Source organism: Periplaneta americana, chromosome 6 (assembly GCF_040183065.1).
Source record: "Periplaneta americana isolate PAMFEO1 chromosome 6, P.americana_PAMFEO1_priV1, whole genome shotgun sequence".
NCBI classification, from domain to species: Eukaryota; Metazoa; Arthropoda; class Insecta; order Blattodea; family Blattidae; genus Periplaneta; species Periplaneta americana.
This window is the reverse complement of record NC_091122.1, coordinates 105,640,687-105,654,345: the sequence shown is the minus strand read 5'-3', so window position 1 is coordinate 105,654,345 and position 13,659 is coordinate 105,640,687. Positions and strand designations below refer to the sequence as shown.

General features: G+C 34.6%; 1 protein-coding gene across 1 annotated transcript in view; it reads right to left on the bottom strand.

The window, feature by feature from the left end:
* Window positions 1–12,610, bottom strand: part of LOC138701622 (RNA polymerase II-associated protein 1-like) — a 94,170-nt gene extending 81,560 nt beyond the window's left edge. The window contains exons 1-3 of the mRNA XM_069828699.1: window positions 12,287–12,610; window positions 6,181–6,282; window positions 5,569–5,684 (exon numbers count right to left, since the gene is read on the bottom strand). Of these exons, the coding sequence (XP_069684800.1) occupies window positions 5,569–5,684; window positions 6,181–6,282; window positions 12,287–12,428 (360 nt within the window). The 5' untranslated portion in view covers window positions 12,429–12,610. The remainder of the gene's footprint in view (window positions 1–5,568; window positions 5,685–6,180; window positions 6,283–12,286) is intronic.
* Window positions 12,611–13,659: the final 1,049 nt, after the last annotated feature.

Below are 13,659 nucleotides of genomic sequence, written 5' to 3'. Positions count from 1 at the left end.
TTCTGTCCAATTCTATCCTCCCATGTTAGACGTGGCCTTCCTCTTCCATATCTTCCTTCCACTCGCATTTCAAAAACCTGTTTTGCTTTCCTTTCCTCTCCCATTCTTTTAACATGACCATAACACTTCAATTGGCGTTCCTCCACTACCATGCTCATAGCTTTTCTCTGTCCAGCCTCTTCTCGGATTCTTTCATTTGATTCTATCTCTTCTGGTTTTCCCTTATACTCTCCTTACAAATTTCATTAATCTTACTCATGTGTTTATCTTGTAATGCAAGGCTCTCCATACCATACAACGTAATCGGGGCCATTATTGAGTTGTAAATCTGCATTTTTGTTTTGTTGCTGATCTCTGACTTTCCTATGATAGTATTATTCATTTGATAGTAGGCTGATACTACTTTCTTAGTTCTATTTAACATTTCCTGTTCAATTTTCCCATCACTACTTATAATAGTACTGAGATATTCAAAAGTTTCTACTTTCTCTAGAGCCATTCCATCACAGACCATATTCAATTCTTCTTCCTTTCTATCCTGCTTTGATACCCACATTACTTTACTCTTATCTATGTTCACTACCATTCCTTTCCTCTTCAATTCTTCATTCCATTCCAATATTGCATACTGAAGTCCCTCTGGTGTATCCGCTATTAACATGATGTCATATGCATATAACAGTGTTTGAAGATAAATCGGTCTCATTCTCTACATACCCAACTTCGTTCTGTGGGTTCGTCGTTTACATATTTTTATTATTTCATAAAGAAATATATTGAAAAGCAATGGGCTGAGGCTATCCCCTTTTTTAATTCCTTTGTCCATTGAAAATTCTCCAGACTTGTCATCATTCATTCGAACTATACTCACCGGTTGCTTATAGACATTCTTTACCGCATTCAGTAGTCTCATTGAAACCTCTTTCGCCATTAATGCTTCCCATACATGTTGTCTTGGAACAGAGTCGAATGCAGCTTTCAAATCAAGAAACGCTAGATATAGATCCTTATTCTTAGCTATGCTTTTCTCCATCGTTGTTCTTATGGTGTAGATGTGATCCTGTGTCTGCCTTCCTGGTCGAAAAGCTGCCTGATCCTCTTCCATGTCTTCTTCTATCACTCTTCTGAGTCGTCTCTCTAACACACGAGTATATACTTTGTATACTGTGGATGAGAAACAGATGGTCCTGTAATTATTACAGTCATAGCTGCTCCCTTTCTTATGCAGCGGAATAATTATATTCTTCTTCCATTCCTGTGGAATTCTATACTCCTCCCATAATTTCTGGAACAGCTTAGTAAGTTGCTTCACCATCTTCTTACCACCATACCTAAGTTAATTAGCTCCGGGGCTATCCCTCCAAGACCAGCTGATTTTCCCATCTTAATTTGATCAATTGCTATTTCTACTTCAATTTGTTAATATTCGGCTTAAAATGCCTAAATCAATGCAAAGTTTCGTTATTTCACTATTACTCACATGCTCATACGTGTAAGCAATATTAAAGGTCAGTTTTTCATGGATTAACACTACCAGGAAATGCAACAATGGATGGAAACTTGTATTTTCGTCAAATATAATTTTAACAACAATGCTGTATAATGGTTAGTTTGAACGTCTGTTAGTTGTTCCTCTTTCCCTCTCCTCATTTGTGTTGAGAAGTTTTAAGTGGTAGGACGTTATCCTGTGCAGTTTAATGCTAAAAGATAAAAGAGCAAAATCTATGCTAATCCGGCAATGGCTAATAGAATTTCCACAATTCACTTTCGATGGAAAAATAATATTCTGTGAGATTTGTAGCAAACAGGTATGTAATGAGTAGGTCTATTATAATATTTACACATTGACTGAACTATGCTGAGTGAAGTTCTTTTAAAGACAACTATACTTTAAGCTTTTAAATTTCGATAGTTAAAGTATTTACGGGTCATTGAGATTTTGGTTGTTTGAACCAAGTAATCACAGTTTGTGATAGAAATACAGCAGAAGTGATCACAATTATTGAAGAATTACCTGAATCCGATACTGCAGCATGTGTGAAAGCAGTGACAGAGTGTCTGTATGACCCGTCATTGAAAAAAAGATATTGCCTACATAACATCAAACTTTTCATTCATACCTGCAAGCACTGAACAATTAGATTGTAAAAAAACGAAACGTAAAAAACAACGTAAAAATGAAACGTAAAAAACAATCTCTTTGTAGCCAAATAGCAATAGTAAAGGATGCTCAGGTAAACATATATTGTGCTTTGGGTGAAACTGGGAGAAAAAAAATAAGAATGTAGGATTTTCATTGTTGGAAAAAGTATCAGCAGTGATATTGAGGGGAAAAAGTAAAAATTCCAGTAGATACTGATGTTTCTACTGTAGCTAATTTAAAATTTTCTCCTCTCACATCTGTCTCAGTAGAAGGCTTGTTGTTGTTGTTGTTGTTTAATGCCTGGCATCTGGCAATGAAGCCATTAGCACGCTTGCTTTCCAGAACTTTTGAATTAGGTCCTTCTCTCCAGACAGTGTGCTGCAGGTTTTCAGATGTTCTTCATTTATATCAGTGTGAATGTTGCATAGAGTCCAGAATGGTGAAGTCAGAATTCCTATTCTGTAGAAGTGGCTTGTCAAACAATCATGGCCTGTAAGCAATCTAAAAGCTGCAACTGCTATTTTTCTTGGTCCTTGAGGAACTCCAACTGGGTTCTTCTTGAGCAGGCCCATTTAACACCTGCTAATCTTTTTAATATCTGAAGCATTTTTTTATATACCATCAGTTATGTATTTGTTCCAATTTAGTTTTTTGTCGAATGTTACACCTAAGTACTGTATGTAGCGTCATCTACTATTTTGAGTGGGTGCTTATTATAATTTATGCTAATATATGGCAGCTTATATTTCAGTGAGGACAATTCAAAACTTATTTTTTCTATATTCAGAGTCATAAGGTTTTCTGTACTCCATTTGTGAAGTTTATTTTAATATCATCTCAATTCTCTCCTTGAATATACATGGTTTATTGGAATTTCCTGATGTCCAAATAATACATCATCAGTAAATTTGGATTTCTGATGTTTGCGCTCTTGGTGCGATAACATTCACATATTGAAGAGTGTTGCGTTCAGCACAGCTCCTTGTGGGAGTCTCTTGTGTGTTTGTTTGTACCTAGAGGTGAATGTGTTATATCTTGTGGCGCAAAATCTTTGGGAGATTAATTGCATTATCCAGTTGAGCGTATTATTTTTAACTCCTATACAATGTAACTTTTCAATTAGTTTATTTCTCATATTTTCATATTGAATCGTATGCTGATTGGAAGTCAATGAAAACCGCTAGTGTCTCTTCCTTTCTGTTGAAGGTTGGTTATTTTATGACACTTTATCAAAATCTTAGGTTATTTAGCATCTGAATGAGATGGTGACAACGCCGATGAAATGAGTCCGGGGTCCAGCACCAAAAGTTACTCAGCATTTACTCATATTAGGTTGAGGGAAAACTCCGGAAAATACCTCAACCAGGTTAACTTGCCCCGACCGAGAATCGAACCCGAGCCACCTGGTTTTGTGGCCAGATGCTCTAACCATTACTCCACAGATGTGGACTTCTGTTGAAGGCATCCTTAATGTCTTGGTTTAATAAAATCACATTTTTACTTGTGTTGTGGTTCTGTCTAAACCTAGATTGTATGTTAAATAGCAATTATAATATTCTAAAAACCAATTGAGCCTTGAAGCTATCAATCCTCCCATTACTTACTTACTGGCTTTTAAGGAACCCGGAGGTTCATTGTTGCCCTCACATAAGCCTGCCATTGGTCCCTATCCTGAGCAAGATTAATCCAGTCTCTATCATCATATTCTGCTTCCCTCAAATCCATTTTAATATTATCTTCCCATCTACAATTTTGCCAAGATTTTTCATAAACTCTGGATGAATTCTATCTGGTCCTGGAGATTTTTTGTTTTGTAGTTGATCAACAGCAATATTTAGTTCTTCTGCTCCAAAATCTCTACTGAAAATATAATTTCCACTAATGAACTGTTTTTTAATTTTTCGAATTCTCTTCTTCCTTGCTTCATCTTCTTTCTTAAATTGGAGTGCAAGAGGTCAAATGACTTTATTGTCAAATGCCTGGCATTAGAAAACAACAACAACATATTTCAATGGGATTCTCTGTGCTTTGGTATAAACTTTGTTAAATGTTTCTGCAATATTTTATTATCATTTGTTAGTCTTTTGTTATTATGTATTAATGGTTCTGTTAATGTATTCTTGGGCATTTTAATTTTGATAATAAATTTATATATGTCTTTTTCTCATCCTTCCTGAGGTCCATATCTTTTACGAAATTATTGAAAAAATATTCGTCTTTTCTGCTTTAATTCTTGCTGTATTTCTTTTTTCCTTTAATTCGAATAGATGAGAGGACCAGAAGGGACTATATTTTTCAGTTTTTCCTTTAGGAACATACTTCTTTGCTGCTTCCAGTATGATATCACAGAGATGTTTATTCATCTGATCTGGAGTCAGGAGTTCAGACTGTAGAAGATTTTTACATATGATGTCTGTTTCATTTTGGAAACCGGAACAATTTGCTCTTTTGAAATTCGAAAGAGATTTAATATCTGGTTGATGTTTTTATGATAACTATGAATTTGTATTGTATTTAAAGTAATTATGTGATAAGAACTGGATCCTCTATTATTTTCCTTTTTGTTTTGTCTATTAAATCTGCTGAAACAAAGAGAAGATCAGGGTTTGTATCTGAACCGTTGTAATGGAAGTAACTGGATGGATCAATCAGATTGAAAATTATTTCCATTAATGATGTGTCTAATAAATCTTCTAAAATTTTCCCTGCTGGGTTAATGTCTTTATAACCCCATCTTGGCAAGTGCGCAATGAAGTCTCCGATAATGATGGTCTTTGAGTCAACAGAAATTTTAGTTAGATCAGGGGTATTATTTGGGGAATTATAGATACTATGAATTTTAAAGAGTTGATTGTTCTTCCATACTTCTATTTTAATTATTTCGAATTTATCTTGCACTTCCATTTTTTTTGCATGAGATTTTAGCTTTCAACTTCTTTTTAATTCCAGTTAGGATCCCACTACCAATTTGCCAAGATTTAGTAAATAAGTACAAAGATTAATTATGGAGAATTTAGAAAAAAATCTGGTGATGTACTGTGAAGATAATTATGAAAAAGAATGAACATGAAACTGAAATTCAATAATTTTTTTTTTTCAATATAGTAAATTTGTGCAGCTGTTTTTATGTAATATACAGTTCACTGCCTCCATTTCTTAAATATAATTTTCTGTGCCATGTTTTGTGTACTTTAGTGTATAATTTCAATGAAATAAATAGGTTTGAAATCTTGATCATATGTGCCTAAAATATCTAGTTTTACTAAAATAGAGCCTGATTTATTAAATTTTGAGCTTATTTTAGTGCCTAAAAATCCTATGTCTGATAATCACCATATGATTATACCCTGCATATGCTTGCTGTCATGTTTGCAACAGCGACCGAGTAGTATGAGCCCATTATACACGAGGAATTTTATACTTACTGTCTTATCTCTCAGAAAAGCTTCAGGAAACCCCTGTTTTGAGGGGGTGTTAGGAGGTGGTACAAACAAATGTGTCGTGATCTTTTCCTTTATTTCCCCCAGAATATCTGGTCCAACTGCAACATAGACACAGAAAAGAAAAGAAAAAAAAAAAAAGAAGAAAGAAAGAAATAAACATCACTAATTCAAACTACTAGTCGCAGCACAAATATTTCACCAACTCAGATTTTTGTTATATATCTTGCGGTATTAAATGTACATAGCTCAATGGCTAAAGAGTCAGTTTCTTTATGTCACAGAGTCAGCTTCAAATTCTAGTAAGACAAAGTGGACTTAGTGATGAACAAAGACATGTTGAGGCAGCTTTTATCAATGTACACTTATTCTCCCTAGTATCAGTTCACTAATTTCCTAAACATTATCATCGACTCACAAAAAAGAGCCATTCACACTGGAGAGTCCTTTGACAGATGGAGCATGATATCTGACCAGCCATGAAAACTGAACACATACAGAAAGAAAAACAAAGTACATTATATTATAATAACCGAGTTCTCAATTTATAATCAATCAACGAATTAATAATTTAAACTTACTTAAAGAAGTACTTACCTGCGATTCTTTCATTTTTCTCATTTTTGGGTTCTGCATTTGTTATTCTACTAGAAGCAAACTTGGAACACAATTTCTTCGAAGACGAATTTTGGGTAGTGTCTAGACAAATGAAAAAAAATTTTCTCTTATCATGTGACAAACTTTATAAAGATGATTATGTCATTAAACTTCTCATGTGTAGAAAAAATATGTTAAAAAAATTTCTAAATTCAAATAAATGTATCATGTAATCTAATCTAGTTGAGCTACAATTTTCTATTAATCAACACAAATATTAGCATATGCTTATGATATTGTTAGGACACAAGGAATAAAGGAAACATTTACAGCTTGGAATTTGTAGCCTGGCAACCGTGTGGAGAGTTCTGGAAAATCCTGGTGGCCTTGGGAGTGTGCGCGTGCATCCAGTTTGGCAAAGAGCGAGAGGGAGGCACGGGGAACTGAAACTCGGGCTTCGGTAGACACTGTGGTGTGGCGCGGGGCAAGGAGAAGGAAAACTGCGGTCACGACGCAGAGTGGAGAGAGCAGGGGAAAACATCTGGAAGCAGTTCTCTCCCAAAGATTCCGTAAGCCAAGCGGATATGAGTTTCGAGATGTTATGGTCTAGTAATAAAAGCGCGAGCAGTCTTCGGAGCAGTTAGTCAGTCAGCTGCGTGAGAGCTAGTTAGTCTTCAGTAAGCGGAGACGTATCCAGAGGATCTGAGTTCGAGGTGCAGTGAACTTGAATAAGTCCATAACTGTGGCAGTATCCAGGCGAGTGCAACGTACCTGGAGGTCTTGGGTTCGACGTGCAAGGAACCACATCTGGAGGGCGGGGTTCGACGTGCAGGGAACTGCGTCTGGAAGGCTTGGGTTCGAAGTGTAGTGAACTGTATCTGGAAGGCTTGGGTTCGAAGTGCAGTGAATTGTATCTGGAGGTTTGGGTTCGACGTACAGTGAACTTGAGTGAGTGAGCTAGAAAAACTAGCCAAGGCGAACGAACTGTGAGCTGACAGTTTTGTTCTGTACATAGTGCTTTGTGAACATTAGTTGAAATTAGAAGTACATTGTTGTTCTTCTCAATAATAAACGTGAATAGTCACTGTCGTTCTGTGAAGTGCAATAACAACTACTGTGTTGACTGGAATACCTATTGAGTGTGGGGTGTGGTTAAAGGTAGAAATAAAAGTCGCATTGTTGTATAAAAGTTACAATGTATATATGAGTCATTCCACGTCAAATCGCACAGCAATAAAACACGACCTTCTCGGAAATGGTCGAATTTTTTTTCATGAATTCCAGACATCAAATAAGGAGACCCGTATTTTTTTATTTTCACAATTATTAATTATTTGTGTAGTTATGAATATTTGAAGTTACGCAAATTATGCGCGCACTGTTACATAAACTCGCTTGGAACTCTGTGTCTACATATAATTGAGATTTGCGGTTTGGCGCGTTTGAAAGACGAAATACAACACTGTTTATTACTTTAGGCCTATCACAAATAAATTTAAAATTTGGCCTATTTTTTTAATCATTTCTTTTTCAAAGCAAAATTACTATATTAAATAGCCAAGTTAAAAATCTGAAAAAAATATAGACTTGTTCGCTGATATATTATCTGTAAACTACTGCATTTATAAATATGGGATCGGCACCCATACATTTGTAACAATTTATTTTCCGGAGGCATGCACACGCTCGCGATGCCCAGCTAATGAACTGCTTGCAGCCATAGGCTAGAAGGCTGCCTGTGGAAATTTCCCGTTGCATCAGATGTCAACATACTAATCATCAAATGATTAATACCTTAAGGAACAGTAAATATCTTACCTTATTGTCAGCTCAGGGGGAAGCCCTTCACAGTTTATACTGTAATATTGCCAAGTGTTTGATGATAGCAAGACTGGATAAGGCAGTAAACTTTATGGCAGTAAACAGATGGCGTGAGAGAAAAATAATCAGTTTGGATTTGAATTTCGCGCAGTGACGTGACTTCTATACAACATGAGTGATGGTAAAGATCGCGTAATATATAACAAGTGTTTAAATCCATTTACCTTCCTAATCACGCTTTTAAAAAGAAAAGTACACTAAGACGAGTAAGTCGCGACTTATTGATAAAGCTCAATTTAAAGGAGTCTTTGAGTGTGCAAATATGTGATTTGTTCCGTAAAAATCAATCAATTTCCGCATAGGTCAGGTGAAATTATATGTGAAGCCGGTAGTTCTTGTGATATTAATAAACATGAATCAAATGAAAGTGCGGACAGAGAAAGTGATTATCCCAGTATTTCTTCTAGCAGTTCTATGGACACAGTGCTAGAAATCAGTAATATTGAGGAATTAAACAAGAGTTTGATGTCAATAGAATCCCCTATCAAGAAAAGAATGATACAACAAAATGATACCCCTGTGAAAAGTTTCAAAAGTAAAAGGCTCCCTAGCATGTTAAGTTTTTCATGTAGAAGATGCATCATCATCCATTCAAAAGTCAGCCATATTTTATTTTTGACGGAATGCAAAGAAAGTACAACCTGAAAATTACATAGTTATTGCAGACTTTTCTGAAAATTATTCATTTGTAATACAAGATTCAATACAAGGTGTGCATTGGAACATATGCCAAGCCGCAATACAGTACAATTTTAATTTTACTTCTTACTTTATTTTATTTTATATTCTATTATAGGCCTATTAATATTATATCTGAACTGTGACCGAACACGAGCGCTGCTCATTCGGTCTCAAATTTTGTTAATACTACTGCATCTCCTTTTTTTATATTGATTGCATTATTTTATTTCTATTTCTCTTATTTGTAATTATATTCTTTATTCTGTATATTTAAATAAATAAATAAATCCTTTCGTAGTATATTTCAAAGGAGATGCAGAAATTCGTTACAAAAGTAATGTCATCTAAGAAACCATGAAACATGACACCGTCCCTTTCACTTTTTTTCAATCCGAAGCAATCAATTTCTTAAAGCAAAAATTCAACGATATGAAAAAAATCATCTACTTTTCCAATGGATCAAGTTCACAATAAAAAAAAAAAAAAAGAATTTTAAAAATAATTGCTTACATGAAGACGATTATGGAATTAGTGCTAAATGACACTTCTTTGCAATGTCGCATGGTAAAGGTCCATGTGTTGGCATTGGAGATACTGTTAAAAGACTTGCCACGAGAGTTAGCCTATACAAGATCCTATAACAACACAAAAAAAAAAAACTGTTTGATTAGTCACAAAAAACATTTCTAACGTGTCATTTATATTTTGTCCATTCAATAAGCACAAAAACCACACTGAAAATTTGCAGGCCAGATACCATAATCTAAAACCAATAACTGGTACATTAAAATTATATTCTTTCATTCCGTTGTCAAAAACTAAAGATTTAATAAAACAATTTTCTTTCAAGAAAGAAGGTAGGCGAATGAAAATTTAAAATGTGAATGAAAAGAAACATTTGAAAATCATAATGTACAATTATTTCAAGATATCATAATAAGTAAATTAGCAGTGTTTCCTCGAGTAACTTGATCCGTACTGGGTGTAATGTTGCAATGTTCAGTCAATTATCCAGCGCTGATAAACCTCTTAGCGCGCTTTAACGCTTCCCGTTCACTGCTGCTGCGGCGACCGCTACACATTCTGTCATAAGTAATTAAATTTCCATTAAACTATTGGAGATCTCATTCTGATTTTTTCTGGAATTATTAAGAATACTTCAGTGCACCTAGTAAGCATTTTTTTTAGATTTTTAATAGGGCTATTTCACATTGATGTGTATGTTTTAAAAATTGAATTATAAAAAAATATTTGAAATAATTATATTAAAATTAGTTATTAAATATTTAATAAAAGACAGTACTTTAAGCTTTTAAATGCATTTTTTCAAAAAAAATTTTAACATCAATATCGTCAGAAATATGACACTTTAAATGTTGCATTGTGCGACATTTTTAACGAATTTTAACATGTAATATTTTAAAAACATGTGGACTTAGGAGAAAATAAAAATACACTTGTTGGTTCATGAGACCCATAGAGTTGGTAAAAAAAATATAAACGCAATCAGAAATATGAAGGTCAAAATTTGTATAATTTTGTGCGATTTGACATGGAATAACTCATATATATATATATTTATTAGATCTCAGATGTTCTCCAAACTGTCAGATAATATCCTGTGTAATTTCTATAAAATAAACAAAGAATAAATACCAGTCTATATCACAGACACACTCGTTGCTAAAACTGCAGTTGTGAACGAAATTCCTCCATGGAAATGGGTGATTCCAGAACATAGTATACAAATTCCAGGAAATCATTCCAAAAATGATCCTCCATACATTAAGTTAGATGCCATGGAACTAATCTGCAGCACATATAAGGATCACCTTCAAATTTATACAGATGGATCTCTAAATCCTAATAATGGGACATCAGGAGCAGGGTATTATATTCCAAAAATATCAAGAAAATTATTTCATACCATGTTCATCCTCCTCCAGTCTTGACCTGAATTGCTAGCTATTGATGCTGCTCTTCAGTGTGTTACTCAAATTTCTGAAAAATCTATTTGCATACTTACCGACTCCAAGGGGACTATATTTAATATAATTAAATATGTACCAAACCTATATGCACATAGAATTATTCCAATTCAGAAACAATTAAGTAAACTAAAAAAGCTCCAAAAGGAAATAACATTTTAATGGATACCTAGTAATTGTAGTATACATGGAAACGAGAAAGTCGATAATATTGGAAAACAGGCAACATATTTGCAACCAGGACCTCTTAAAGTGATATCTCTATCCAGTTCTTTTGCTTCAGTAAAGTCTCATTTTCTAAATCTATGGATCAACAATTGGCTCTCTTCTGACAAAGGAAAAATTTTACAGTCCGTACAAAAGAATGCAAATGACCTGGAAATGTACAAAAACTTGCCCAGACATGTTCAAACATTTTTAACAACAGCCAGAACAGGTCACATTGTCACACAATTGTACCTACACCGATTTCACATTTCTGAAAATACTACTTGTCTGTGGTGTAATAATGATGATGAAGAACTGAACACATTCTTCTATACTGACCATCCATAAACCATAAAAGCAGTAAATTAAAATCATCAGTACCAGTTGCAGAAGACAGAGACCTGCAGTATACATTGACTACAGCCCAACTCCGACTACTAGCAACAGGCATCTATAACGAACACTGATCAAAATACCCCTCATTTCTCGTAAAAAACAACAACTGAATAGACTACAGTGGACTTTATGTTATCAGCAAACAGTTGGATATATTAAGAAGGATTGATATTTAGAGGGGTATAAAATGGAATTAGTTTGAGTATTTCAGCAGAATCAGTATTATTTTTGTTCATAATTTTCTCATAAATATCGAGTAAGTGATTCTTCTGTCATTGAGCGTATGCAAACCAAAAATTTATCTCGATATTATGGTTGGGAACTGAAATGGACAAGGTATTTTGAATATCTTATAATATAGGAACGTATGGAATTTATTCTGTATCAACTCAATTGAATGAACTTTTTTTTTTTGCAACGAGGATTCCAAATTATTGTAGCATATTCCAACTTGTTTCTAACCAGGTAATAATTAAGTAGGCCTAACCTGAAAACAGGTGGTTGTGTGATTTGTAAGTAGAATTAGTAGTTGTTGGAATGTGGGGATTGACTGCTCACAGCTAAGTCACAACTTGACTGTCTCGACCAAGTCACAGGGGAAAGTAGACTTGCTTCAAGCACCGTGCAAATTGGGCCATAGTCTACCGAAATTTTTTCTTCTTCTATATCTTCCTCTCTCCGCTAGTCAGAACCGTATAGGCTAGCTCACATTCACTAAAGTAGTAAAGGCCGAGGGAGGGCGGACTGCTCATTCTGATGTACTTTACTCAATAACCGTGTTCTGAAGTTTATCCCTCGATCTCTCGGGTGACCAACGAATCTTCTTCCACGGGGAACATACTGCAGGATTTGTTTCGGGATGTGTTCTATCCATCCTACCGACATTATTTTCCCTGTTTTTCCTATTGTTTTAACTCATATAAATATAATTGGAAGGTGACCACCACACTAACCTGTAATGCCAATAGTTCCATTGTCCTGAGATTTTCGTTTATTGATAACGGTAGCTGACGATACGGGCTGTTTACTTAAAAATTCTTCTTGGAGTTTCAAAATTTCTTCCTCAGTATCTCCAACTTTCGGTCTAGTGAACATTCTTACATAATAGGCCTAAATGTAAATGTAAACGCAATTTCTGAAACATTCGGATCACCTATATAACTGAACTCTCTTAACTTCCTTAAAAGTAATTCAAAACCAACAGCAGACTATCAACCTCCCGTATTAGCATGTGCCATGGATAAATATGCCATGTTGTGACTAATGTTCAGGGTCCCAACTCCGGAAACACGAAATACGCTGCCAAAATTTCGCTACGGTTGATTCAGCTCCTTCTCCAGTTACAAGCCGGAGCATGGATAGGTTTGGCAACGCTGAGTGGAGGCGGGAGATTCTAAGGTGACATCGATTTAATTGTGCTTGCTCATTGCTTTCGTTGTAGCCTAGATCATATTATAATATATGATCTAGGGTTGTAGGTAACGTGTATTTTTTCAATATTACTTTATGCACAAAGGTAAGATCAAGATTCAGAGTAGTGATGTAAATTATTACGGAATCGAAAATAGTGTTTTATTGCAATTAATTAGCTATGCTTCAGAATATGGTGTAAGTAGGCTACTTACAACGACTGCCACTTAAATAATTACAAAAAAAAAACTGTTTTTTTAATTGATAGTAGAAAGATAAATAAATAAAAAAGATATTCCTTGCACCGAATATAATAAAATCAATAATGCAATAAACATGTAAGTTCCTAAGCAGTATTCTTACGTTCCATTCAATTAACAAATTTGTGGCTAGCAAATTGACAATGTTTTGCCGCTTTATGTTGTTTCACCTCTGACCATAGTATTATCACAGTCTAGTATATACAGTCGCGAAGCTCAATACGTAGTAAATATGCAAACATTAGGTAGTTGCTCACCACTAGGATCGCTAATATCGCCTCATTACAGGCAATGCAAAATAGAACCGTCACCGTGTGTTTATAACTAATTTATTACAAAAGAATAGTACCACTGCCATTGTGATCTAGACCAGGGGCCTGTTTCACAATGTTTACAAGCTTTGTAATTTGTAAACTTTGCTTGTAGATTGTAAACTTCTGTTTCACAATCTTTGTTTGTAATGTTGAACTTTACAAAGGAAATAAAATCTTTACAAATTAAATTTTGCTCACTTTACAAGCATTCTGTTTCACAATGAAGGGTAATTTTACAAACGTGTAAACTTTACTTGTAAAGTTAGCACATTTTTCTACAATAGCTCTGAGATGTGTAAAGTTTGATATTGCAACAAATTCTGAATAAATACAATAAAGATA